The sequence below is a fragment of the Puntigrus tetrazona genome, chromosome 9 (genome assembly GCF_018831695.1).
Source record: "Puntigrus tetrazona isolate hp1 chromosome 9, ASM1883169v1, whole genome shotgun sequence".
Classification (NCBI taxonomy): domain Eukaryota; kingdom Metazoa; phylum Chordata; class Actinopteri; order Cypriniformes; family Cyprinidae; genus Puntigrus; species Puntigrus tetrazona.
The window spans coordinates 8,442,159-8,470,107 of NC_056707.1; the positions used below are offsets into that span (position 1 = coordinate 8,442,159).

The 27,949-nt window shown below is 39.0% G+C and overlaps 3 protein-coding genes across 9 annotated transcripts in view; all 3 read left to right on the plus strand.

Annotated features, from left to right (window-relative positions):
• The first annotated feature begins 201 nt into the window (after positions 1-201).
• On the plus strand, positions 202-10,515 carry tspearb (thrombospondin-type laminin G domain and EAR repeats b). The gene is given in 12 exon segments (XM_043248312.1): positions 202-1,054; positions 3,021-3,241; positions 3,363-3,589; positions 3,726-3,813; positions 3,904-4,060; positions 5,344-5,475; positions 5,573-5,805; positions 7,373-7,562; positions 8,079-8,311; positions 8,532-8,710; positions 8,802-8,903; positions 9,616-10,515. Coding segments are annotated over 12 exon segments (1,998 nt in total). The 5' UTR covers positions 202-972; the 3' UTR covers positions 9,770-10,515.
• Positions 10,516-11,445: 930 nt separating this feature from the next.
• Positions 11,446-17,167, plus strand: tra2b (transformer 2 beta homolog). 5 transcript variants are annotated; one of them, XM_043249451.1, is made up of 9 exons: positions 11,455-11,612; positions 12,508-12,858; positions 13,102-13,247; positions 13,994-14,159; positions 14,251-14,439; positions 14,950-15,065; positions 15,604-15,711; positions 16,599-16,672; positions 16,810-17,167. In XM_043249451.1, exons 2-9 carry the CDS (start codon positions 12,844-12,846, stop codon positions 16,818-16,820), a joined length of 825 nt encoding a protein of 274 aa, XP_043105386.1. In that variant the 5' UTR covers positions 11,455-11,612; positions 12,508-12,843; the 3' UTR covers positions 16,821-17,167. The 5 variants fall into 5 exon arrangements, with proteins under 5 accessions (XP_043105387.1, XP_043105388.1, XP_043105384.1 ...); XM_043249449.1 differs by lacking the exon at positions 12,508-12,858 and having other exon boundaries at positions 11,447-11,612; XM_043249450.1 differs by lacking the exon at positions 12,508-12,858 and having other exon boundaries at positions 11,448-11,612; positions 15,604-15,702.
• A 1,418-nt stretch (positions 17,168-18,585) lies between these two features.
• The window catches only part of igf2bp2a (insulin-like growth factor 2 mRNA binding protein 2a), a 44,053-nt gene continuing 34,689 nt past the window's right edge, over positions 18,586-27,949 (plus strand). For all 3 annotated transcript variants that reach the window (XM_043249496.1, XM_043249497.1, XM_043249498.1), the window contains exons 1-2: positions 18,586-18,965; positions 20,026-20,086. In XM_043249496.1, coding sequence (XP_043105431.1) covers positions 18,791-18,965; positions 20,026-20,086 — 236 coding nt within the window. In that variant the 5' untranslated portion in view covers positions 18,586-18,790. The remainder of the gene's footprint in view (positions 18,966-20,025; positions 20,087-27,949) is intronic.

A 27,949-nucleotide genomic window follows, 5' to 3' on the forward strand; every position in this document is an offset into this window, starting at 1 on the left:
ACTCATACACTGTGTTGTAGTACATACAGGGCTGTATATTAGACTGTGTGTCAGTGTTTTGGACTCCTAATTGGCCCATCGCATCCGAGGACTAGAAATGAGCGTGTGCATTATCAATGTGTTTATCAAATTAGAAGAGTGTTAACAGTGTTTCCTTGTGAACATTTGTTTATCCAGTGCTTGTTTCCCCCTCCAGCCAGCCACATGGGGTGTTGTTGAAGACATGGGTTGATGGGTTGAGATGCAGGTGAAGAAACGATTGACTGAAGGGAGATTTCCTTGACAAGTGGTCCTCGGGGTAAGGCTCTCATCGCAGCGATCGAAACGAGCGATGCCGTTTAGAACAAGAGCAACCTGACACACACACACACACACACACACACATGTACAACACTGGGGAATTCCTCACGACACCTTAAAGACATGAGATAAGAGCTGGAAAGAGCCTCTTTCTCTCTCTCTTCTGTGTGCTTCACTCGCCCCACCTTTCCCTCTCTTTAACGTCGACCCCTCCTTTCTACAGCTGACTTATTCTCATTTAAATGTCTGCGGGGTAAAACACCTCTCCCCGCTCATAACTCACAGGTGAAGTTTACACTCCCCTTCATAGCACACTGACATGTACAGCAAAGCAGAGAGACCTCAGCCGGACACCGTTCGAGGAGTGCGTTCTTCACAGCCGTGGAGTTTTGACAGACTCTCTTGAGAGTTTGGATTTGCGATAGCGCAAAATGCACTGGCATCGTATTCTGCGTTTTTGATCACGCATTCACTGTAATGCTTATGAAAAAAGAGGAGGACGGCAGCATCTTCGGGAGTGGGATGCCAGTTTGATTAGGAGTGACACCTCAGCCGTTTCCTGGACACCTTCTCATCCTCACGGGCCGGATGTAAGGATGGTCTCTGGGCTTTGAGGATCGCTCTGTTCGAGTCTGGCTGTGTGTGGATGGAGCTGAGAGAGCGGAGACCCTGATGTCGGAGCTGCTGCTGCTGGCCTGTGTGCTCCTTTCCTGGATCATCACCTGCCAGTCTGGACCATGGAGGCCTTGCACAGGTCAGACCTACTTAACATTTAACATGCATACAGCTGTAAAGAAACACATTTAGAAGCATTTTGTAGAATAATAATATAGTTCCGTTTTACTTTTTTAAAACGATCTTTTTTATTAGATTGTATTTGGAAGAAGTCTAGTCTCAGTCACAACTTGTCGCTGTTGTTAAAGTCACTATTTGAATCATGTTATCCTATGTAATTATTGCAGATTTTCTACTGAATTGCCTTTGGATTATAGGCTTTACGGTTAGTAAACCATTTCGGAAAACTAAATAAAGGCAGATGGTCATGGGAGGAAAAAAGCAGCTCTTGTAATTCAAACACAAATGTCAATCAGTTCTGTCACGTTATACTCTACTGTCAGAAGTGTGTGTTTTTTGTTTCTTTTTTTGGTTATGTACTTGGTCAGGATAAGCCACTCTGAATATCTTGGTTCCCAGTGGGATGTAGGCGTAAAAGAAGACACAGATTAGATGTGGTTGCCAGGTGCTGATGTAAAACACTCTGGTGTTGCACAGTGGTTTCATTTGAAAGACGTCATGCACCGTAGAATGACAATGAGAATGAGAATCTGTTTGTAGCAACTGTTGCTTGACTGACCTAGCTGACAAATATACGTTCTGAGAACATTTACTTGCATGCATTATATAATTTATTTCAATTATTTTGTTTTTGTTTATGCATTAATGCTAAAGAGAGATTTAATTTTATTATTTTGCAAACATTATAGAATTTTAACTTTTAAAAGTTTTTTTTAAGAAGTGTTAGATTAATGTAGATGTAGATAATAAAATCATTCCCTGGGCAAAATATCTTTTGAGAGCATTGTTAAAGATAAATCTGAAACTGAAGTTGTTCTCTGCTTTGAGAGAACCTTGCCAGAGCATTAACCAAAGTTTGCTGGGAAAATATCTCTAGCAAATTTGACTTGTTAGTGACACTGTGTAAAAACTGGACATTTTACACAATCACGCTATCACTGCTTTTATTTGAATAAACTCTTTGAAAAACATGATATGGTCCCAGGACAGAGCAAGCACAAAATACACCTGACACCTGAAACATTTTAGATTATATCTCATCTCATCACAACATAAAATCAGAAAGGGGCTTATACTGTAACAGGAATAGATTTAGTATTCCTTTTAGGTGTACACTAAATCTACTCACAGGCTTATGCAGATCTATTAGCTAAATAAGCAAAAACTGGTATTGTAACATTATAATAAAGATAAAGAATAAAAAGAATAAAACATGGCGAGGCTTTTTGTTAGTAATCAAAAAACAGCTTATGCCACTAAAACGTTCCTGTTTATTCTCAGAATTTAAATGAATATTCTAATATGAGTTCCAGTATAAGAGCCAGCAGACATACAGTACATGGCCTGTACCTGCATACTAAAATCACTGAGCTGTATATGTAAATGTGAGATATTTTGAAAAGCGCTGTTTGCTTTCCAAAATGTCTTTTGCTTCGCTCTCTTTGAAATATGATCCATAAAGTGTTCTTCACTCCAACCATTTCCCTCTTTGATTTACTGAAGTGAATCAAAACAAAACAAGAGCGCTTGCTATTGGAATCTTTCATGCCTTAAATCATTTTGTGGAATCTTGTAAATCATTAAAACGGTGTTCACTGGTTTTCAAAAGTTTGATTTGGTATTTATAATATTCTTTGTGTCACTGGAGTGAAATAACTGAATGTAAACATAGGAGACTTTTTTTAGAAGAAAATTTCAGATCTGGCACTTTTGAATTTTGCATCTGAACTCATGAAATATATATATATATATATATATATATATATATATATATATATATATATATATATATATATATATATATATATATATTTATTTATTTATTTATTAAGTTGGTATTTTATCGCTGCTGAATCTCCATAATCACATTTAAGCAAACAGTATGACACGTAGAAAATGCATGAAAACAGTATGTTTCTTTACAGATCTATTACCACTGGATCTCCTGTCCCGGGTGCTTCCTGTGTCCAGCAGGGCTCAGGATGGGATACGTATGGTCCAGTCCAGAGGTGCTCGTGGTTTTCAGTTTTCTGGATCTCCACAGCTGTTCAGCTTCCCTGCCTCTCAGCTCTTCATTAATTGTAACTTCTTTCCCGCCGAGTTCTCCATCGTCGTCACACTGAAAATCCCACAAGTGGCTCCTGAGGTGAGAACAAAAAAAGGTTTAGGTTTGAAAACATCAAAGCACCTTCAGAAGCCTTTTCCTCAGAATATGCTCTAGATTTCGGAGTAGCGATAGTGATCAGTCTTCACTCTTTGATGTGCAGAAGAGTGAATACATCTTCACACTGTTGGAGGGAGATTCAGATGAGCCGCTCGTCGGTCTGCGTCTGTCCCAAAACAAGTTCCACTTTCTACAGAAGGGTCACGGCAGCAGGAGGCGCAGCACTTTTAAAGCAGTGGGGCTGGATGATAACCGCTGGCACACTGTGGTCTTGGCTGTTACAGGACGCTACACCATACTCACTGTGGACTGTGGCTCACCTCTAGAGCTGTAAGACTCTCTTTGGGAATTCATAGATGTCGGGTTACAATGATATCATGAGCCAAAATGGGAGATATTTTTTAGATTAAGCTATATTATTTTGTTTCATAAGTTTATAAAATGTTCTGTTGTGTCTCAAACAGAGTGTTTGAAAGACCTTTCCCGATGATCTTGATACAACTGATTCCACATTCTTCATCGCCAGCAGAAGAAGATGGAACGGCCTATTTTCTGTACAAATACAATTTCAAAGCTTTTATTATTATTGGATTCCCAATGCCCTTGAAATGTGAATGTATCATGTTTTTTGTTTTTTTTTCCAGGGTCTCTTACGACAGCTAGTTTTGTTACCGGGTTCAGATGCTACCTCACAAATTTGTCCCTCATCTGAGCCCCGGCTGTCTGCTCTCTCAGTTCCTAAGTCCCTCTTACACCTGCCAATCAAACCATCATCCGCTGACCTTCCCCTCCACCCTTACGGTGAGGCTAATAAAACATTAACACTGGAATCATAGGCTGCTTATCGGTATGCACAGTGATCTGCTGGTAAAGATGTAGACACACTATCACCTTAATACCAAAATATGATGTATGGTTTGCATTTGCATGCAGGTGTTAGCATGTGTTCATTTGGTAACTTGATGTTTTGAATCGTAAACTTGTCTAACCAGTAACAATCTAAATGTAAGCTAATCTTCAAAAGGTGCAGGTGTTATAGATTGGTTTCTGTGAAGGTCATGTCCACTAAGGATATCTTTAAGTCTGCAGGAGTCCGTCCTGTAGGAATGCTGTGTGTTTTAGCTGTAAACACAGGTCTGTGATTGTATGGGGATGTGAGTAACTCTATCTCACAGGTCTGTTGCTCACTCGCTGACGTTGACTGACAGCCTTGTGCTTTGAGTTTCTCTGTGGCTCAGAAGAAGTGCTGGTGTTTGAAAGCAGGGTGCAGTTGTGCAGGGCTCGCTGTTACGCTTTATACTGTGGGCCTGTTGAGAGACATGACACAGGGCAGTGAGAGGCCATGTTTGCTTCATTTGCCCTCATATAATGCATGCAGACTTGGTAACATTACAGATGTGCTTGATATTTTCAAATATGATAGCAAACATACAGTTCTAAGTGAGACACGTTTCCTAATAATTAAGCATTTTTAGCATTTTTTTTGGCATCGGTTAATTTCGCAATGCTCTAAATTTACCAAAACACTTTATACATGTCTCAAATCAATTCATTTTTTCATTACACTGGCAAATATTGTCACCCAACATTTTCATTCGTACAGCAAATACCTAAAAAATACAATAGGTGGCACTACACAATGTTTTCTTCTGTAAAAACAAGAATCACTATCTACACTATCAACTATTGCAATTCACCGCAAACGTCACATGGTCCATGTCCACATTACTGTACAAAATTATTCAAGTTGATGATAATGTAATTTCAAAAAACGGAGTATATGTTCACTTCCATCAAAGCTTTCTGGTAGTATTTAATGGAAAATATTTAATTAAGTGTGAAAATGTCTTGTTCAGCTCAGAACTTAAGTTTAACAGTTTTGAAATTAGTATTAAAATGTGCATATTGGCTTGTGGTGGTGTTGGTGGTTGTGTTTTTGTGTAATTTTTAGTCATTGAATGCATTTTGAATGTAGATTTCTTTCTTTTGATTCAACGACTAACCAGTATAGTTCTTCCAGAAGCCACGTTAAACTGTTAATACACTACACTATTTCTGAAGCCGTCTTTGTTTATTTGACACAGAGGCAGAGGTTCGGGTGACTGCGGGTGTGATTCCTCCCTGTGGACTCTCAGAGGAGGGACAGCTGTGGTTTAACACACTGAAGAGAGGACTGTTTCTCTGTGATGGGATTACATGGCTCAGTATGCTGCAAGGTGATTTTGTAACCGTAATTTGCAACTGCAATTTGTATGAATGCAACTTCTATTTATAACTGATATGCTATCTAAGTATCACCTTACATCTCCACAGGGAAAGAGAAGCTGGATTACGTGGAGGATCACCAGGATTTATTTACCAACTCTGAGACATTTGACATTGAGGTTTTCCACATCACTTCTGTAGGGCTTTTCATGGCGACCGCCAACCGTGACTCCCACCTCGGATCAGGAATTTACAAATGGACAGATGGGAGGTTCGAACGATATCAAAACATCAGCACCTATGATGCACAAGCATGGCAGTACTTCACAGTGGGCAAAAAGGTATGTGTGGACTACTTACAGAAAGTGATACTGCTTTTATACCGAGAAACGTACATTTTAGTAAAAAAATGGCTATTTATGCTTCCTAAAATCGCAAATCCGGAAATCGCATTCCTATAAGTTGCATTCAGAATGAATTACAAGTTGGTTGGGTGAATGATGCAATGGCTCGCCCAGAAAAGAAATCTCTTGTAAAATGAGTTAAATTAAGCAATTTGGTAAACGATTTGGTGATTCACTTGTGCCCCTATTATGGATTTTTGAAAGTGAGCTTTCATGCAGTGTAACACAGCTCTTATTGCATGAAAACATCCTGCAAAGTTTTAAATCTGAAAGTGCACAGTGTATACAGTTATTGTCTCTCAAACGAGTCCCAAGCCGTTTCAACTGGACGTCAAAATAAAACACGAGAGCATTTTCCTCTCCCACTTGTTGGTCTTTTCGCATTTGTTTGAATGAAAATGCAAATTCATTCTTTGCCGCTACATGCCGCTTTTGTAGCATTTAATGCTCACGAACACAGCTTCAAATGCAATCGACCAATCACCGGAGGTTCCAGGTTTGGAAAAAATGTATCATTAAATGAATTGTTTGGGAGTTGTTGAACATATAAAGTAAAATAAATGCATATTCTAAAAAAAATTTATGCGTTTTTTGACCTTGCATGTATAGCTACCTTTTGTTTGGGACTAAAATATGAACCTTTCATAACCCATTTATCATAACCTACCGACATATCTGTGTAACCTGCAGAAAGTAATCCACAGCACTAATACAAAGATTAACATTATATCCGAAGCAAACATAGACAAGCGCAGCAATACAAACAGTAAAAACTCTTAGTGCGGTTGGACTAATACATTCAGCGCTCTTGTAATGCTGCTGAGCCAATCAAATTTGAAGACCGAAACTAACTTGTAGAAATGAAAACCTGGGATATTGATAGAGCTGCCAAGTGGAACAGCTGCTAGGCCACTATGAGAAGACCGTTTGCTCATCCCCAGCTGTTCTTTATACATTAGAGTGGTTTCTGATGTGGTTTTCCAGTGGGTGAGGGGGTGGCTCTCAAGTTCTAATGTTGTAAATCACATGTGCATAATAACAGAAATTAATTTTGTCTGATGCTGTATCCAAAATGTACAGCAGACACCTCCTGCTTCCCTTCACCGTAACTTACTGCATAATTACAGCCAAAGCTGTATGGGACTCTGTTAATACCTGCAGTGCAATTATCCGTATGTTTTTCTTCTTGAACGTCTAAGCTAAAATTATGATTCATGTTCAATTTAAAAGTGAAATAGAGGGGGGAAGCTTTTGTAATTGCATCAGTGACCAGTTATTAAAAGATAAATCAATGCACCATTAAACTGAAGTTCAGAGCTAGTCAATTCATTAAAATATTCCCATCAGCGCAGCTTTGAAATCTGTCCGGTATAATTAAAAGCCTCTGAAGATGCAGAAAGCACCTAAAATCATGAAGTACAAAACTCATTACAATTTCATTCAGTAGCCTTTAATTTACCGAAGCTGCTGACGTGATTTCATGCAACCATTTTTCCCGTAACAGAAGTTCCTGGTTGTTGCAAACTGCAGAAGCGAGGATGCAGAGGACCAGGAGCAGTCTGTGATATATAAGTGGAGCTCAAGGAAGCTGAAATTTATTCGCTATCAGACTCTGAACACACACAGCGCTCGTGACTGGGAGGCTTTCAACATTCAGGAAGAAACTTTCCTCGCGGTGGCCAATCATAGGCAAGGTAATATTCATCCGAACAGCTCATTGCACGTCTGTCATCTCGCGTGGCGTGGTTGTTGCCCTTTTTAAACTGCAGAACAAAAAGAGGAGGAAGTTCATTTATGCGATTTCTAAAAGAAGATTAAACTTGAATTCCACGCAAATCTCATACAAATCTATGGTCTTTGAGGCCCACAAGCCGAACAAAAAGACCATCAAGGAAATCTTTTCAAGGCTAAAAGGTCTCCTTGTTTATGTGGTTCACTTTGATTCTGCACTTGATGTGTATTCGCTTATGAGAGCGCGCTGTGCCCATCCGTTCGTGTGAAGTTCTTACGTGCGCCTCTGGCATTGATCAAAGCGGAAACGCAGGCATAAAAGACACCTTTCATAGCACTTCATAACCATACAGGCCCCATCTATACACCTGCATCTGCTGGAACACATCCAAACCGAGTCGTGTCAATCCATGCAGATTTCTGTGTCAAAATGTAGCTGAAGAGCCGTTTCTAGACTGATTTTTATTTTTTGTCCACAGGAGAGAGAAACCATAATATTGACAGTGTGATCTACAAGTGGAACGAGGTGACACAGTTTTTTGAGGTCAATCAGACGATCCCCACCACTGGTGCTTACGATTGGGAGTTTTTCGCCATCGGCCCATATTACTTCCTTGCGGTCGCTAACACTTTCAATGGAAGATCTACAGTCATTGATTCTACCATCTATATCTGGCTGGGAGGGATGTTTCAGCCTTATCAGTTCATTACAGTGAGTGAAATCATCTTCTCTCAGCATGATCATCATCACAGTGGAAGCACCGAGGGCACACACACATCCCTTTGATCCCTGATCTGCTAATCAGTTTGGGGTTTTTAGTTTTCTGCAGCTATTTTTGGACATTATTTACATTACAAACGTCTTTACAGTCAGTCGAGAAAGTATACGTGTCCGAGTAAAAGCGTTCATTTCTTCCAAAACAATCTTCCAGACCTTTGGGGCGATCGACTGGGAGATGTTCCAGATTGAAAACAGGGTTTTCTTGGCGGTGGCGAACAGCCAGATGCTCACCGAAGACGGTAAAATCCTGTACTCCATCAACTCCACCATCTATGAGCTCAGCATGACATCTCAGACCTTCATCAAGTTTCAGGATATTGAAACGAACAGGTGAATTGTGAACTGGTCTTTCTTAGAAAATCTTACTTTTCACCTTTAGTATTTTTGTTTAAGGAGCGCTTTTTTTGTCTGGATCTTGCAGTGCTTTGGACTGGGAGTATTTTACTGTGGGAGACGACAAGTTCCTGGTGGTGGCCAACTCTTACGATGGAAACTCATACTCTCTTAATAGTGTTATATACAGGTACGTCTCTCATACTGCACCGGGGTTATTGTAAAATGAAAACCATAAAAACTATATTACTTTAAATGAAGCATTAAATGAAATAGAATATAAGCAAAATTCAAACTTATTTTTGTTTCAGCTAGTTTCCTTGTTAACTTGAAGTACTAAAAATAAATAATAATTATAATAAATATTATTAAATAATAATTAATATATATATATATATATATATATATATATATATATATATATATATATATATATATATATATGTGTGTATATGTGTAATTAGATAATTTTGTACTTGGTCCTTGGTAAGTAAAATAATAATAAGTAATAATAAATAAATAATAATAAATTCACATTTTCTATTTCAGTTAATTTTGCTCTTTCAGTTCTTTTTGTTTCAGGTTTATAGTTTTTTTTTTTATTTCCTGCTTGAATTAGGAAATTTTTAGAGTGCAGATCTTGACTAATGTTCGATATAAGAAATAGGTCTTTGCGTCCACAAAAGCCGGGACAGTGCGGTGAGTGCTGAGATTGGGTTATTTCAGTCAACAAATACAAAAAACACACATTAAACAGCAAAATTATTGAAACTTCAATCATTTAATCTGAAATGTAAAAAAAAGACTTGCATTATACTTGATACTGCAAGCAGTTCTGAAGTGACACACTGTAACTTGAAGAGTGAAATGTTTTAATAGCATTATAAATGGTTGTTTTGCAGGTGGCAGGGTTATGAGGGCTTTATCCCGGTGCACAGACTGAGCACCAATGGCTGCAGAGATTGGGAATATTTTAACACAACCGATGGCTCCTACCTCATCTACTCCAGTGCCAGAGCTGCTCTCTCTAAAGTCCTTAAATTAAGGACAGTCTAGTGGCACTGGACACATGGACTCTATCTGCTGCCAGAAACAGCAACTCAAAGCAAGAACACAACTGAACTCATAAATCAGACGTTCTTCAATGCAAATGTTATCCAAATCTTAAATCAGCGTATCACATGATAACACTTTAACGCTTAATGACATACCTTGAAACTAGCTAAAGGATGAATCTCATCACTAATGAATCGGTCCGCTGACCACCTAAAAATAACAGCACACTCACTAAACATTCAGAAGACTTATACCTGCACATATTTGCACACGGATCATCAGTATGCTTTGTTGATTAAAATGTCATTATGTCCTGTGGTTATGCATCATTACTCTGCACATGAAGAGAGAGAACATTTTATGGATGACTGGAAAAATAGTTTTATCAGCCAACAAAGAAACTGTATCTAACTGTACTGTACCGTCTGTAAGCTAATGATTTACATTATTTTTTATTAGAAGGCCTTTTAATTGAAGTGTACAATATATGCAATAAATACAATTAAGACATTATTTATAATAGATAAATAATAATAAAAAATGAGGGATTTTAGTAATACACAGACTATTTTCTTTTTATATTATAACTATGACTAAGTTTAGAACTTGATTGTGTTGTAAAATATATTTGGTTTTTTCCCCTCTGTATTATATTATATTGCAATATACCTCACCCCGATTACATTAAACACTTTTCACGTTTGTTTTACTAAATTTATTAACCTTTTGGATTTGTCAAGAAATGCAGGCACCATGCATCCTGTCTTGGGAACATAGGATTATAAAGGAAATTGATTGTCTATATTAATATATTATTATTATAAATCTACAGATTGCAGAAACCACTCCTGTCGCTCATTAAGATTAAGAATTACACAAAAATGCAGTTTGTATTTTAGGCGCCATCTACTGGAAACTTAAAGGCATGACCTATATGTTATCTGACACCTAGCAGAGGACTATAAATAACCGCGTACACTAAAAAGTGTCTAAATATTCCTGAAAATTCATAAATCAATATATAAGTGCACGCGGGCTTTTCTAATTGTCAGACGTAACTGCATGGAATATTCTGTAATTAATATTTGCTTTTTCAAAAAAATATTTTATTTCATTAAAAAATATATGTAAGTGTATAAAACATAGCCTGAGGCAACAAAATTGTAATTTGTAAGTAAAACACTTACATACAAAAAAATGCATTTGAGTATAGACTACTTCTAACAAAGTCATGTGAAGAAAACCGCGGGAAATACAATTCAGCTCATTGCAATGCAGCGGTTTCCCATTCATGTGTTTTCGAGTGTAGTGAACTTGGGGGGAAAATACTATCGGCGCCATCCAATCGCCGTCTTGCACAGATGCCCTCTACTAAATGTCGACCAATCAGGTTCTTGCTTACTGAATAGTAAAGAATCTTTCCGAAGTAGGAACAGCCACTCCGCATCTGATACCAGTCGGATGAGATTTGTTCTGAGTTTTTTTTGTTGTAACCATTGCTCTATGTAAAATAAATAGAATAAAGGTGTGGTCGTGTAAAACATGTGCTATTGTAGATGCGAAAATAATGTAGGCTTTGACAACAAGCGTTTTATCAGTGTAGTATTTTCGTCGCCCTCTTGCGGCCGTTGCCCCGCCGCGCTAGTGCGAGTGGGAGTGGAAACGCTGGTTTCTAAATAAAGCCTCTACGACAGCGAAAGGCGGTCATTACCAGACGCGCGGTCCGAGTGCGTTTGGGCGCTGTATTTGGTTTTCGTTTGTAATATCTCTCCCAGTGTTACCGCTGCAGCGCAATACACGCAAAACAACAATGAGTGACGCCGAGAAGGAATTCGTGGAGCGGGTATGTGGTATTTTTTGTACTGCTTTGTATTTCTGCACGCGCCCTTCCATGTTTCTTCTGGAAATGTCCTCCATATTGTATGCTAGCCAGCAGGACCGAGTCAGACGGGCTTCATTCATTTAGTAAAATCTGATTCTAAATGTACAAGTGCAGTGATGGTCTCGATGCTTTGTATTTTAACGTCTTTGAACGGTTAATGAAACGATGTAGCTTTTACACGTATTATGGATTTGTGTCGAAATCCAAGTATCCAGTTAACGTGCGTTAGCCAGCTCCAGCGCTAGCAGACAGCGTGCTTCAGATCAGAAAGACCTTTAACTGCCTATCAGTTTTCTGCTTTTCTTTAATAGTAAGCAAAATGTTTTAACATTACTGTCTTTACTAAGTGTTTTCTCCTCGCATGTTTTAATAAATCTATTTAATCTGTATGAGTAATACTTGCTGCTAATACGTGAGAGAAGGTCATCCTGAGCCTTAAAGCTAATCTCATATGCACAAAATGCAAATTCGTTTCAAAATCACGTGCACTTTTAATATTATACCGACATTATTATTTTGTCTAGTATGATACCTCAACTGTAGGCTTGATATGTAACGTAACATTTATAGGCGTATCAGAAGTATCAAGTTGGCTTAAGTTAAATCTAAAATATTGCAAGAAATACAATTACGCGTTAGTTTGTGATCTGGAGTAACTGCTTTTGCATGTTTGCTTGCATAAGGCTCAGGATGCACCTGAAAGTGTCTTAATTGTTCTTCATGATGGATATTAAAGCTCACTTTTCATTTCTGTTGGTTCATCTATAATGTTTTCCCCACACTAATAAAACAGTAGGATTATTGGTTGTGATGTCCAGTGTTTACACATTCTTCATCCTTTTTTTTTTTTGTTAAGGTTAAGGTTGGAAGAAGAGAAATCTGGACGAAGTCAAATGTCAAGTTGTTAATGCAAATAATTTGAAGCTGAATTTTCAGTGCATGCTATTTTTCGGAGCAAAAGAAGTTCCCATATAGCATTTATGGGCAGTGAGAGAAATGGGGGAAGAGGAATGAAGTCAGAAATGAAATTGAAACTGAAGAAAGAAGAAAAGATGTGTTATGAAGTTAAGATCAGAAGTTATCTGGGATAAGATCGCAGCGCTAAGTAACTCTTAGTATGTTTGTCCCATGCGTGCATGCATAAATCTTCTGTTGTCCATTTGTATTGCAATAGTTACTATTGTCCTGCAGCATGACAGATTTACAGGTAGTTATTTTCATAAGTAATGCATTACATGTCAAAAAAAACTACAAATTCCTTTGTTGTAAGTGCTTCACAGTAAATTTACACTTAACACTAGTTCATGTACCTGCAGGGAAAAGGCCACTGCATTTTATGCTAGTCTAGAATGGTCTCAAACTCATTTTATATGCATACAGTAATTAGTTAAACATTCTTAGTTTGACCGTGTTCTCTGGCTCTAACGTGATTTGGATGTGGTTGGTTTAGGAGTCCCGCTCGACCTCTAGGAGCCCAAGTCCTAGAGGATCTGCTAAGTCAGCCAGTCGCTCGCCAGAACGCTCCCCTGCTCAGTCCAAAGAGGGGTCCCACCACTCTCGCTCGAAGTCCCGCTCTCGTTCCAGGTCTAAGACTCGGTGAGTGTTTCTAGGGTTTTTTTTTTTTTGAGGTCAAACAGTCTACATGGGAAAGCAAGGGTCTTTATGTTCTTGAATAATAATAATAATAATAATGTATTATGTATAGCACCTTCCATGAAGAAAGTAAAGCATATTAAAACGAGTAAAAGTATCATTACAAAACAAATTAAATGTGTCTTAAAGTTGTCCAAAACATTAGTGTTTCAATATATGCTTGAAACAAGAATTCATTTCATATTATATACATCTGTCCTTGTATGTATTATACTTCACAAAATGAATGTTATTTCATTCATCTTAGAATATAACTTTGCAAATAGTTTTTTTTTTTTTTTTTTTTTTTTTTTAGGATGTAGTGAAACAGTTGTTGCTTTTGATTAAGTCCAAAATTGCATGTCACTTGAAACCGTTGAAACGTCCTCGTGTCTCGGCTGCTAGTGGACTTCACAGTGCACCGAGTCGGCAGAGTGGAAGTTACACCTGCTGCTTTCCGGTTAAAAGTAGAAATGATGTTTGGCCCAGATTTAAAAAAATGTTACCCCACCCCGGACTACGATTTTAAGCACTCTGCATTTGATCGTTTGACACGCATTGGTAGCAACTTGATCTGTAATGAAATTGAAGCCGGAGGTTCTTGTCTGTCTAAGAAGTTGAAGACAGGACTTATCGCTTGGTAACTTGATAGTATCGCTGTCTGTTGCCTTTTACGGCGCTCCTTTTCATTTTACTCGATCCTTCTGCAGGTCCCGTTCCCATCGGAGCTCTCGCCGGCACTACAGTCGTTCCCGATCACGCTCTCATTCCCGCCGGAGACGATCACGCAGCCGCTCGTACAGCAGCGAGTACCGCCGCCGCCGCAGTCACAGTCATTCTCCTATGTCCAACCGCAGACGTCACGTTGGAGACCGGGTGAGACACCGAGCCGGGTCCATGCCTGATGTTCTGTGCTGTGTTTTTTGTTGTGCCAAATCATAATCAGTCACGTTTTCTTCACCTTCAGGCAAACCCAGACCCCAACAGCTGCCTGGGAGTGTTTGGCCTAAGCCTGTACACCACAGAGAGAGACCTGAGGGAGGTCTTTTCCAAGTTTGGCCCTCTGAGTGACGTCAGCATCGTGTATGACCAGCAGTCTCGGCGCTCCAGGGGTTTTGCCTTTGTCTACTTTGAGAACAGAGAAGATTCAAAAGAGGTGAGTTTTTCGAAAATCTGATATGTTGTTAAACAGCAGTTGTAATTTATGTGCATGTCCAAAAATGGGAATTGTTGTCTGAAATCACTAACCATTTTACATATTTTTTTTTTTTTCAGTTGCTTAATTCAGAAGGTTAAAGGAATATTTCACCCTCCCAGATATGAGTCCTCTATCCAAAATGCTGCTTTCTCTATTAAAAAAAGCACTTTAAAATCTTATTCTAACTGCATTTTTTTAACTAAATTTATTACAAATCGTTTCTGATAAACTGTGTTTAGATACCGGATTGTTTAAAAAAATGAGTAATTTGTTCTTTTAATGAGTCAATTGTACACATCTGTGTATTCAATGTAGTTTGTGGCACAACTGACAAACACTTAGCTGCTGACAAGCTATACAGAATGTAATCACAGCTGTTTTGTGGCCAACAATAATACCTGGGATTAATGGCCTTAAGAATATTGTTGTTTGCTCAGTATGCTTTATTCCTGTCTGTTTTGGTTTCAGGCTAAGGAGCGTGCAAATGGTATGGAACTAGATGGCCGCAGAATCAGAGTTGACTACTCGATTACCAAGAGGCCACACACACCTACTCCGGGAATATATATGGGCAGACCAACATAGTGAGTCTGATTGCTTGAAGTCTGTTTGATCGCACACTTAAGTGACTGATCTGAATGAATGATGATGAACACTGAAGAGCAGTAGTTCATAATAAACTCAGGAAAACTTTATAGTGTAATCCAGCCTGTAGGTGGCACGCTCATATCGACAGGCTCCAACTACACACACAATGCTATGGAATTATTGCCTTAATATTGTCTTTTAAATGCTGATTTTGAATATCACACTGTAAAGCAATTTAAGTGAGGAAACGAATACCCTCTCATCTTAAATTAAACATTTAAGCAAACACAAACTATACAGAGGCTTTTCACATGAACTTTAAAATGCGGTCTCTCAAAGGAAAAAAGCATGCCAGCTAGTTACTGACCTAAGGCGGACACATTTAGCTGAAGCTGACTATAAAATGACAAAATTAATTTGCACTTATTCAGCTTAGAGGTCTGTGTTTTGGGTGTGTATTTCGGTGTTCTTGATCATTAAAATGCACAACACTGATCAATGTTGAATTAATGTTTTTCTTTTTCTTGTGCGCAGTGGTGGAGGGCCGAGTGTAAGCCGCCGCCGTGATTACTACGAGCGAGGATACGAGCGTGGATATGATCGCTATGATGACCGAGACTACTACAACAGCAGGTCGTACAGGTGACTTCACTACTTTTCAGCAGTCTGTGTGTGTTTGTAGAGACATGCCTCTATCCTACGTGACTCATTATGTTATATTGTAGTACTTTTTTATATTATATTAAGTAATACTGTTAATCTGCAAGGATGCTTTTTATTAAACAAAAGTGGTGTTCCACAAGACTTATACTAGTTTATAATCACATCCAAAATATTGTTTTTTGACATGCTGTTATATTAGTTTGACAGCACTAATTTATACTTAACTTTTTTTGCTGTTTTATTGAACTTTAAAGAATCCTGAATTGAATACCAGTTTCCCAAAAAAAATGCTATGAATGAAATCCTGATTTCTATAGGATCATGCGACACTAAAGACTTGTATAATGATTCTGAAAATTAAACTTCATTAATTAAATGGAATAAGTGTATTAAATTGTAATGATTTTAGACAAATATTCAATTAGTAATTTCTGGCTGCTATGCAGATATAAATTCATAAACAACTTTTGCTGGTAAAGTACATTTTCTTAATGTTGTTATAAAATTTGTTACTGCTAACCGGTATACAAATTTATTTAGATGCATTACAATGATAACATTTAGATGAGATCACTGAAGGAAAAGTTGGTGAGCACCACTGGCAAATAGGGCAAGTGACCGTTGATTCTATTGGCCTTAACAAAAAAACAAACACTTGCTCCAGGATATCAGCTTATTTCTACTGTTGAGCCCTGGTCCCACAGACTGCATACATTAGTTCACATTGCATAGAGTAAAAATGTATTTTGACAATGTTACTTGCCTTTACATTTGTAACTTGCTTCATATTCTACAGGTTTGAATGTCACTTCTTTGTGATCGGTAGATGTTGCGGCTCCCATTAAATGTCATGTTTCCGCTCACAGGAGAAGATCCCCCTCTCCTTACTACGGCCGAGGACCGTACAGGTCGAGATCACGCTCCCGCTCCTACTCTCCTCGTAAGTACCGCACACCACCCACTTCAGTGGCACTGTCTCCCTGGCTTTGTTTCAGGGGGTTCATCTCAGCGCGGTGTAAAATGCTCTGCTAATTTGACATGCGAGAAAATAAACTTTTTTTTGTTTTGTTTTTCCAGGTCATTACTAAAGTGAAGTTCGACTCCTCTCGCCATCCCTGAAGATGATGTTGATGACAATGACGTTCTTGTTGACGTAGATGTTTTATTTCTGGTGGCATGAGTTTGGATGTTCTTTAAACTCAATCCGTTTGATTTCTTGCCTAAAGGTTTCACATGTCTTTGACTGATCTGGATATTTCGGTAGTTTCAATATTTGTGCACACTTGAGTTTTTTTTTTTTTTTTTTTTTTTTTAAGTTTCCAATCTGATGCTGAACTTGCGTTTATTTTATATGATGTCCTGCTCACACCCCGTTATGTTTTTATCAGTTTTAAGCTTAGCAGTGGTCTTGCAATAAACTGCTTTATACCTCCCACCTGAGCTTCTGCTTCAATCACTCAAAACATTGAAACCTGTGCGGGTCAAGTCTGACGTAATCCTGGTAGACCTGGACCTCATATTTATGTAATGCATACACAATTTCTCTTAATACATTTGCCTTGAACTACGTTGAAATGAATGTGTTTACTGAATAGAACCTCTAGAACACCATTCCCCGAGCTCTGTTCCAATTTAAGTCTCGTTACCTCAGAGAATATATCCTTAACAGGACCATCTAAAATACTTCTCCAGTAAGTGTAAAAAAATGTAGTTATAGTACTCTGGGATTTTGCATTAATTTGGACATGGTGTGGGTGTCTTTAGCTGACCGATTTGGGATTCCCTACTTTTACTGTACCTGGCTCTTAGAGGGGTTTTTAATTGGCTTTCTAGAGTGCTGAAATCAGCATCATAATATAATATATTTCAGGTCTGTTTAAGCAGCACGAACTGACATTAACTGGTCCCGGTTTAGTCATAGATTGTGTTAGTAAAGATTAAGCTGTTGTAACACACTCGCTACTTGGCGCTGCTGCATTTGCAGACTTGTAATGTTGCAGGGCCTCTGTAGATCTGTTAAATAATGTCTTAGAGACACAGGAGAAAATCCCCAATATACTGCTGTACAGAGCAATTCTGTACGCAGTCTTTTAAGTGTGTGTGTGTGTGTGTGTGTGTGTGTGTGTGTATATATATATATATATATATATATATAATGCACACATATCTTTAGAAGGCTCTTAGCACAGTCCACATAAGTGGAGTCGTTGCATTATATTGATATATAACGCTCGTGCTCCTCCTAAATCATAATTCCATAAGGTTTATCCACATTCCTGTTTCTTTTCCATTGACATGGGCGTTCCCAGAGAAAGTCCCATTTTCCAGCTGCTATTCTCTTTGGAGTCTGTGCTTACAGTTTTACAGTCCCAATTATCAATCTTAGATTAAATGCCGAATCAAACGCGAAGGCTGTAAACCGGTCTAAAACAAACGGCGAGTTATTCTCACAGGGGACGGGGGAAAACGCCCATCAATCCACAACACCCCAAAGACGCCAATCACGCTGTCAATCACAAATGTAAACGAAAGCCGCTTCTGAAAATGATTTAAATACGCACGCATCCGTTCATTGAGACACGCTGAAGGGCTGCACGGCCTGTCATTACAATACACACCGACTTGAAGAGACGTTCTCTCCATGTAAGTGGATTTAAATGAACTAACCTCCCGTGTCGCTCACCGAGTCTTATCATTATGCCTTATCCCATGATTTGTGGCCGCAAACCGAACGCCAGACACCAATTCAAGTCCATAAACACCTCAAAAGTGATTTTGTGATATTTAAGAGCGGTTTTATTTAGAGGCGGCGCTTGTTGGCAACAGAGTAACGTCGCAACGACACTTTTTTTTTTTTCAATCCCAGTAAGAGTTTGAGCAGGAACAGAGTTGTGTTCATGTAGCAGGGGGGTCCGGCTGCATCTGGGGGGTGACCGCTGATTTTCAGCACGTTTATTTTATTTTTTTCTATTTTATTTTACCCTTATTTTCCCCACTTCGAGCAATCCGCTGCACGCGCGCGCCGATATATCTGGACGTACAGCTCTTGGTATAGACCATGAACAAACTCTATGTGGGGAATCTGAGTCCTTCGGTGACCGTGGAGGACCTGAAGCAGCTCTTCGGCGAGAGGAAGCTTCCCGTGACCGACCAGGTCCTGCTCAAATCCGGCTATGCCTTCGTGGACTTCCCCGACCAGAACTGGGCGATTAAAGCCATCGAGACTCTATCCGGTAAGTGCGTTTTTCGCGTCGCGCCGAGCCTCGGTTATATGCGTACACCTCGGACTGACACCGTGGAAGACTTTCTTGGAAAAGAAAAGAAAAAGTAACGCTCGGGCATCAGCCGCGCGCTGCTCCGGTTCTTCGCGTACGCGCGAACGAACGCCGCGAGCTCAGTCACTCTCGCGCTCGCTCGCTCGCTTTCGATACGCGATACAAGTTGAATTTACGCTACAATTCTTTTAAATGCACGCCCGTCTCGCCGAGACCGCCGAACGGGGGTGATTTCTCAGCCAACGGCCCGTAGGAACGCGTCGGATGGGTCTGATGCTCGGGTGGCAGGCGTAATTATTTTTCAGTTATTTTTTGTCTTGATTTTATTGAAAAGAAGCGAGCGAACTGAGCGAGAAGAAGGCGTCACATGCGTGTTCCTATGGTGTCCAGGTATGTTTTTACGAGGTGTCTTAAAGGTGGGTGATGGGGGTCTGGAGGAAAGTGCTAATAAACAGGTAGCTGGGGGGGACGGAGGTGAGATGCCAATTTTTGTGCTGCGCCAGGCCACTCATACACAACAGATGCACAGCACAACACCTCTATATTCTTCCTCCACGCTCGCGAGTCGTTATGCATGCAACAGAAAAGTACACGTCCAAACCTACTTGAAGAAACGGGGCAAATTTAGGCAGAAGAGTTGTATCCTTTGACCTCCCATTCTTCAAACTCTCCTCATTGCTCGTATGTGGTTAGTGGGAGTGGAAAGCATGGCTGCCCATTCTTCATATCGTATCAGCTCATCAAGCATTTCGCATAATATCATCAGGCATAACAGGAACGTGGTAAAGATATTACACCTTACACGTAGACGTGATAAAACACACCACGTCGCCGACGTGCATTTATAAGCACCAACTCGCACGTGCGATTGTGCCCCACGTATTTACGTCGCACGCGCGGTTGTTTGTTTTATAAATAGTAGTAAAAAAAAAAAAGCTGAAATGCATATTTCAGCAGTGCGGATAATGCACTGGAGGAATGCAATTTTGTGATCATTTGTTTTGTTTCTTGTCCGCAGGGAAAGTTGAATTGCATGGGAAAGTGATCGAGGTCGACTACTCTGTTCCGAAAAAACTACGGTAATAATTTTGCTTTATTTATACGCTTTTGCAATGCAAAGAAGCACGAGCCCTGCCACATTTGGAAGTTGTAGGTGCAGTGTTGTGTGGGGGAAATTCTCCTTTAAGTGTAGGTTATTTTGTGTTTTTGACCCTCAGGCGTAAGCTTTATTTTTAATACCGCGTTCTTCTTAACTGTCCGTTTTATTTGACTTGCATTTTTAATGAATGCGTGTTTTGTCGGGGTTAATGAACTCCTTTGCGGTTCGCTTTAAGCGTTAATACCGGCCCAATATGGCCTGGACTCATAATGCGCCGTTTTACCTTAGTCATGTACTGTATAAAAGCGGTTTCAGGCTGTATCGGGCATAAAAAAAATGAATATTTCCTTGCATGATCCAGCACAGATTTTCCCTTTCGAAAAGCGTCAAGAACACGCAGCGCTACACGTGCAGCAGCTCCAGGTAGTAAAGGTGAATATGCAAATGAAGTTTTAACCGAAACGCATCTGAAATCTGACATTACGCCCTTTTTCTTACGCTGCAAGAGCAAGATCATTGTGCATGACCTCATGGCGCGTGTTTAGGCCCTTCCGTGGCCCACGTGATTTCCCCTATAGGCCCCGCGTTTGTGTTCCACGGGAGGGCGGCATAGAAATTGCCAGAGAACAGCCCACAACCTTGAGATTTAAGGGCTCATGTAAAATTGCAGACGCACAGTTCATGTCAAAAGCACGCCTGTTACGGCGTCTCCTTGTCAGGCGAGGCGTCACTCGCAGTGCTTAAATCGAAAAGTAACCGCGCTGCGAAGGCGTGGAAGCGTTTTTTTCGGTGAACACGTTAACGCCGGTCCCCGGCGCCTCGGTGGGTCGCGTGTAACTCGGGGAGCGCCTTGCATGAAGTGCGCAGTCAAGATGGCCAGTCTTTGATTTGGAAGAGTCGGCCATGCTGCTGCTAGAGTCAACCTAACATGACTGAAAAAGCAGCATGCACGCGCAGAACGCGCGTGTGTGTGTGTGTGCGCGCGCGTGCAGCTCGCTGTAGAACGTTTAACGCGGTTCTAGAACGCTTCTAGAACGAGGGGTGTAATCTGAAGCGAGCTGGAGCGGCCCAGGTTACGCGCGTGAGACGTTTGGACGCGTTTATGTCGGAATATATTCCTCACACACAATGCGCGTACGTGTTAGATAGGGCACTGCGGGCTCCCGCGTCCACATTTTCCGTGATTATAGGTTTTTCTGTTGTTATTTATGACAGGGTTCGTTTTAGTTTATACGTACTGAGCGTTTGCTAATATTCAGTACGCACGTGAAGTGGATATTCAGTCGAGCTGGGCACATATGTTTATTTATTTTTTATTTTTTGTATTATTATTTGCGTTAACCTGTGTCAATGTTAGCTATATTTCACTCAACCCTTGGCGTGTTCCGTGTTTAATGTCGTTAAAGGGTGTGTTTAGTAACAGCTGTTTTTATTTATATGCTTAATTTATATATCAGTACTGTGTTAAATTAACTTAGAGGAGACCTACTCGTTAAAAAAGTTAATAAATTAAAACTGGATCTTTTAATGTAATTAGCATGTAACAAATTGACATTTAGGTGCATGGAGGCAATATCTTACATCAGATTTTTTCTTTTTTTTAATACGCTGTTTTTAGAGTTGTTGCCTTGATAATTAATTATAATAGAATTAAAAGGTTGTTTTATTGTTTGGCAGTTCTTTAACACATTGCATCTTTTTTCCTGTAAGACTTGAGGAAATTCTATACATGCTGACATTAAATTATCAGGATAAACTGGTTTCTGTTGGGAAAAAAAAAAAATTAAAGGGACTAAATCAGCCCACATAAGTGATTGCATAGAGCTATTTGTAATGTTCCTTGTGTTGTTTTGCATTTGCTGAACAGACTTTACAGTTTTTAGAAATGATTAAAAACAAGCAAGCTTTTTAGGCAGCTGATTTTTTTGAGATTAGTTTTAAGTAGTTATATCTTGGCTGGTTTTGAGAAATAACAAGTACACGTACATGCATGTTAACATAGCACCCAAAACAGTGTTTAAAAATATAAATGATCACATTAGTATGTCAGAAAGGAGATGTTACACGAGTATTGTTTTTGGCTTATTGATCTGTAAGTTATCAACTGCTGTTTGATTGTGTGAGTGATGCATTGTGTTTTTAGTTGTGTTTTATATTTTTTTGTTTATCAAGCTTTAAAGCAAATCAGAATTTCACGAACAATGCTTTTAAACTTGGTTACATTGTACCTTAACATTTAGTCAGCTGTCTGAAAAGCCATTATAAATTATACATAGAATTTTAACAACTCAATGTAGCAAAGTCGTAACCATTATCACACAGTTTGTTTTCACTGGATTTCATGCTTCAGCATTTAGAATACGAATAAAGAATAATTGCAAGATAATTATTTAAAAACATATATTTTGCTGAACTAATATTGAATATGTATTTAGAACAGAAATGTCCCAGTGTTTTGGTGCAGTTTGTGAAAGTTTTATTGCAGCGATTTTTGTCTTGAGTAGCGCTACACTTTCTCTTTTGTTGTATGTTACTTTTAGATTAAAAAATGTTGGCTTAGGTTAAGCAGTGCTTTATTAAGCAGCCTGTGCTCCTTTCGGGACGCTCTCTGTTTAAATGTGATGCTTTGTGATGTACTGTGTATCAAGGGAGTGGGAGCATGCATGTAACGGATGACATTTAATGCTGTGGATAGTTTCAAACGTGCTTCTCATTCGTCTAAAATTATATAGATGTTTTTTGGATATAATTATAAGCTGTTCAAAATGATACATTTACAGTGTATCAAACCGATGATGTTTTAAGCATGTAATGAGTATTTTAAAATTATTCTGAAATGCTGTCCAAATAACGTGTATTTAAATGGTCTCACAATTTAGATGCGCTTTAATAACTTGTTTTTATTCTTTAATTCATATTCTTGCTTTCGAAAGTGACTATTTTTGTTGATTTGCTTTCTGAACTACCAGAAGAGGTTTAGACATATATTTTCTGTTTTCTTTCATCATATCCTGTTGCTGTGCTTACGTGTGGCGTTAAACCCAATAGTTTAATTGTATAGTTTATCAGGAACAATTCAGTTCGTTATTGTTTTGATAAAATCCAAACAAATAAAATGATTTTGAATCTTGCAGAACCATCATTTTATATTTAAACCGAAGTGTGTTGAACGGATGTAAATGGATTACAGAACATTTGCTTTGGTTTCAGAATAATCATGCATTTAGTTTTAGGAATTATGATTTATTAATTTTGTTTTCAAACAAAGCAAAATTGTCCCTGTGTAATGACGCTCTGTGAGGCTTGCTCGATTATAGTCGATTCATTATTTGCCGTGTAGGAATATTCATACTCTTTTGAACATTTGATGGATTTAATTTGATCATTTTATGTTTGGCAGGCAGATTAAAGCAATTACTCATTTAGCTTTAATTTCTAATAACTAATCTGTTTGCGGTTTAGAAAGGGATCTAAGCGATTCTGTAAAAGGGCTAGATTGTGTATTTGATGGCTATATCTGGATGGCTAAAAATTATTCACCCAGTTCAAATGATTTTTCTTTATTGGCTCACGAGTTGAATAGATTGAGATGAAGGCTAAGAACAGATCTGTAGCTGGAAAAGTGGGTTACGAAGTTGAACTCTCAATAGACAACTAGTCACAAAGCCCAGGGGCATTAGGATCTCAGAGACGAGGTCGGTTCAATAATACCCTCCCCCCCCCATCACAGCTTTATCCATCATCACGTATGGCAAACAAATGATCTCTAATACTCCGCATCGCATCCTAGAGTATTTGTGCAGATTCATAAAAGATTATTTGAATGACTCAAGACTCTCGTTAAAGTTTGACGCACGCTCGGGTGTTTGTCGTCAGAAAATAATATGCAGCGGATGTGACGCAAGAAATCCATATCCTTTCAGATTTGCTGCGGCTTTAGGTGCTTCTACGTTGTATTTGCCGTCACAAGCAATGTTTGAACTCAGAGCAAATGAAATTCCCTGCATTGTCCCCTTCTCCTTTCACACGATCAAAATGTGTCTGTAAAGCCGTTCTCAAATTGAATACCAAGCGATTTTGTTCTTTTTGAACTCACTATTTGTCCAACTCGAGTCTCGATTTGGGGTTTTACAACAGGCACTTCAAAACCCCCCCGTATTGGTTTGTCAGTACACTATCTTACTTTGCCAAAGTGATTAGAGATTATCCGTCTTGTCACGCTAGATCTTTCAAACCTAAAAACGAAATTGCAGAAACTTTGTGCGCAGGTGCTTCTCCCTTCTCATTTGTGGATGCTTCTCTATGGTACAAATATATCTAATCTACCTACTATAGCGCTGCTCTTTTCATTGGCATCAGCAAATCTATTTTTACCAGCGCTCAGTGTGTGGTTTTTTTTTTTTATTATTGAAATGTTAGTGTTACTGTACTTGGTTTTTTTCGGTGTCCTCTGTAACCTCGCCTCCCTTGAGATTAAAATACTGTAACGCAAAATTCCTCATTTGTTAATCCCTTTATCGCTATAAAGAGGGCAGAGAAAAGAAAAGGATTATATCATAAAGAATGTGAGAATGATTGTCATAGAAGCTTTTATGCCGTAATCTCTTGTGAAGCGGCTTTTGGCGGCTCTCTTCACGGGCTCTTATCAAGTGTTTGTTTGTTTAAAGACTAGCGGGCTAATGATAATGTTTCTCATTTGTTGAGCGTTATAAAAGAGATGGTCTGTTTTGAACAGGTGTAATTTAGTATTTTTGTCGGTGGAGTGGATTGTGCCCTTCGAGTGGTGAAGGGATGACGGTTAGTGGTTTGTCGCTCATTTGCGAGATGGCTTATTTGTTGTCATCGTATTCGTACATTAAAAACATGGACTCTTAACTGTTCGTATGTTGACAGGGAGCGCATGAAAGGTGGTGGAGTTTAATCTCAGACTGTACAGGCTCTGTTCCTGTACGTACAGTAAATCTTCAGATTTAATCTGTGTCTGTCTGTCTAGGTCGCTGCGTTGAGGAAAAAGGCTTCAGTCTGGTGGGGTTAGTGTGAAAAGGCTTAACGTGAATGGACGCTGTTTGAAAACAAATCTGCAGTCATTTCCTGCTTGCTTGAATTGAGGTTTAAAGTCAGCATGAAGGGAAAATTCACCCTATTTATTTTCTTAAAACACTTTTTTTTTTGGGAGTGATTCGACCATGCAAAAAATAATTTTTTCTTGTAATATAATCAATGTAATCACAGCACCATAATCTTGCGGATCATAGATCACCTGATGAAATGACAGGTTTCAGACTTCTGCATTTAAGTCATCATAAAACTCTCCCCTTTATTAAGATTGAAGCAAGCTTCATCCAATCAAGAAGTGATGGATAGAGGCAATGTAACGTCTTACTTTTACTAATAATCCATTTTACTTAACACAATCAGTCACTACTTCCTTTTCGCACTAATTTCCAATATGCTCCTTTACCCTGTATTGACAGAATTTGGGGGAAAAAAATTGCATACGCTTTCACGTCACAGAATTTCCAGAAGAAATTGCACCTGGATTGCCCATCAAATCAGGACGTCTCTAAATGTGAAGCATAAACATTATTTACAAAAATCTGGCATAAAACGCTTCAGAACTACACGTTCTTCTATATTGTTTATTCACCGATAGATTCTGGATTAGATACGCATCCCTTGGCTTGAAGGAAGCCTACCTTCGCAGTAGAGGACTGTGGGATATCTCAGCTGAGCAGGGCACCGCTGAGCAGCAGTGGGTGAGCGTTCAAACATGGCGCAGTGGTACTGCTTTGGGGTTTGTCTTGCTCTTGGGTGGCATGGCAGGCTGAGGAAACGGGCAGCTGAGAACCCAGCAGGTGCCACGTCTTGCACTTCGGCCCCGATTGGCTCACTCTGTGACTGAGCCCTGATAGTGTGTGTGTGTGTGTGTGTGTGTGTGTGTTGGAGCAGTTGTTAGCCCCCAGCTCTGGTGGGATGGTGTCAGGCTTGGTCAGAACCACCTGTCTTGTAGAACCTATTCTTCTCCTAACCATTCGTGGTTGTGTTTCTGTGAAGCTTCATTTGTTGGTCCACTGAAGACGCCTGTCAGTTGAACTCAGTGGCATTCAACTTGTCCTTCCGCGCAACTGTCACAAGAAATATGCGTAATATAGAGGAGCTGTAAATATTTCATTGCGGCTGCATCAAGGGCATGCTGCCTCATCTTACAGCGTTCAGAAGAGAGCACGCCATACCCTTAAAGGGAGCTTTTCCTCACCCAGCAGTGTTTGCAAATATTATCAGTGCTCCAACTGTTCTGGCAGAACAGAGTCTATACCCAACAGTGATTCCAGCAGAATAATCCTATGGTTACCATGGCAACCTAATAGGAGGGTTGCTTTTTTTTTTTTTGAGAGGTCAAAGATGGATGAAAGGCATCCTGTATTATACATTGCATTTTGTAAAAGTGCATGTAGAATTTATTTATTTATTTATTTATTTTTTGGCCCAAAGGAAAATTTTCTTGCTTAGAGGTTGTTCTTTCATAGCTCAGGAGACCCGTGGAGTTGGCTGCTGTTTTATTTAAGTGTCGGCTTTGTCTCATAAGTTTATTCTAAAACTCTTTAGCAGGAATCAAAACAGACACAACTGAAACTGTTATTTGTGAATTATGTAAGAGTACAGAATTTTAGCGCAGGTTTATGAGATAAAACTTACACCTTGAATGCAGTGCTAGTGCTTTTGAATAAATACACTATATATTTTATAAATGTGAATAAAAGGTTAAATGCATTTAATTCTTGTCCACATCTGTTACAATTTTTTTATCTTCTGCAATGAACAGATTTTTAAGTTGTGAAATTTGAAATAATTTTAGGTAATTTGTCCAGTTATCATAATAAAAAGGGGGAAAACTCAAAGTTGTTTGGCGTAACCTTTAATTATTTATTAAAAAAAATGTAACAAAACTGCCTCACTGTTTAAAAAGTGTGTTAATAAAAAACAAATGACATTCAGGCAAATCAAAGATAAAATAAGCATCTGTTGGTTCCACCTCATGACATTTTACAGTAATCGAATGTAAAGCTTTATAATTATATAGGCAATTTTTTATTATTTCTTTCTATCTTTAACATAATGAAAACAAAGAGTGCATTTACTAAGTGCTTAAAACTAGATTTTTCCTTGATTTTCATTAATGTGGAGACTTTTAAATGCCACTGCCCTGAAGTTAATGGATAGCGCAACTCAAATAACCGGCTCATCTGAGTAAAAGCTTGTGACTTTATTGAAATCTTTTTAAAATGCGTTTCTCACAATTCCCAGGATATTTTCTGAGTCGAAAAGAGAAAACAGCCGTGTCATTATTAGGATATATTTATATTTTTCCTGTGTAATCTTACAATTAATTCTGGAAGAGCGTGGCTTAGTTTTATGTGTTGTGTTTGTTTAAAGCCGTTAATCAAATTGTCACTGCCCATCCCTCATGGTCCATCTGCATATCTGCATTTGGCATTTAGAGCACAATGTCTCTGGTGTTTGTGGGATCTTCCCCTACGCAACTGTGAAATTTTGTCAGTAGGATTTTTATTCACGAATCCCACTCATGCATCAACCATCTACATTTTGCCTCTCCATATGTATGATTGAGAGGGCATCAACAACACATCCTCAGAAAGCCCTAAGCGAGTCATCACCCACCAGCTCCCCGAGCACAACTCTGAGTATTGTTTCGCACTGTTTGATTAGAACGAAGACGCAGCCCTTCACGAGTGGACTAGAGAGATGGAGGATCAAAGCCATCCACGGGCCTTGAAAACGTACTAATGAGTTTTGAAGGAATTGTAATGATTGATTCAGTGTT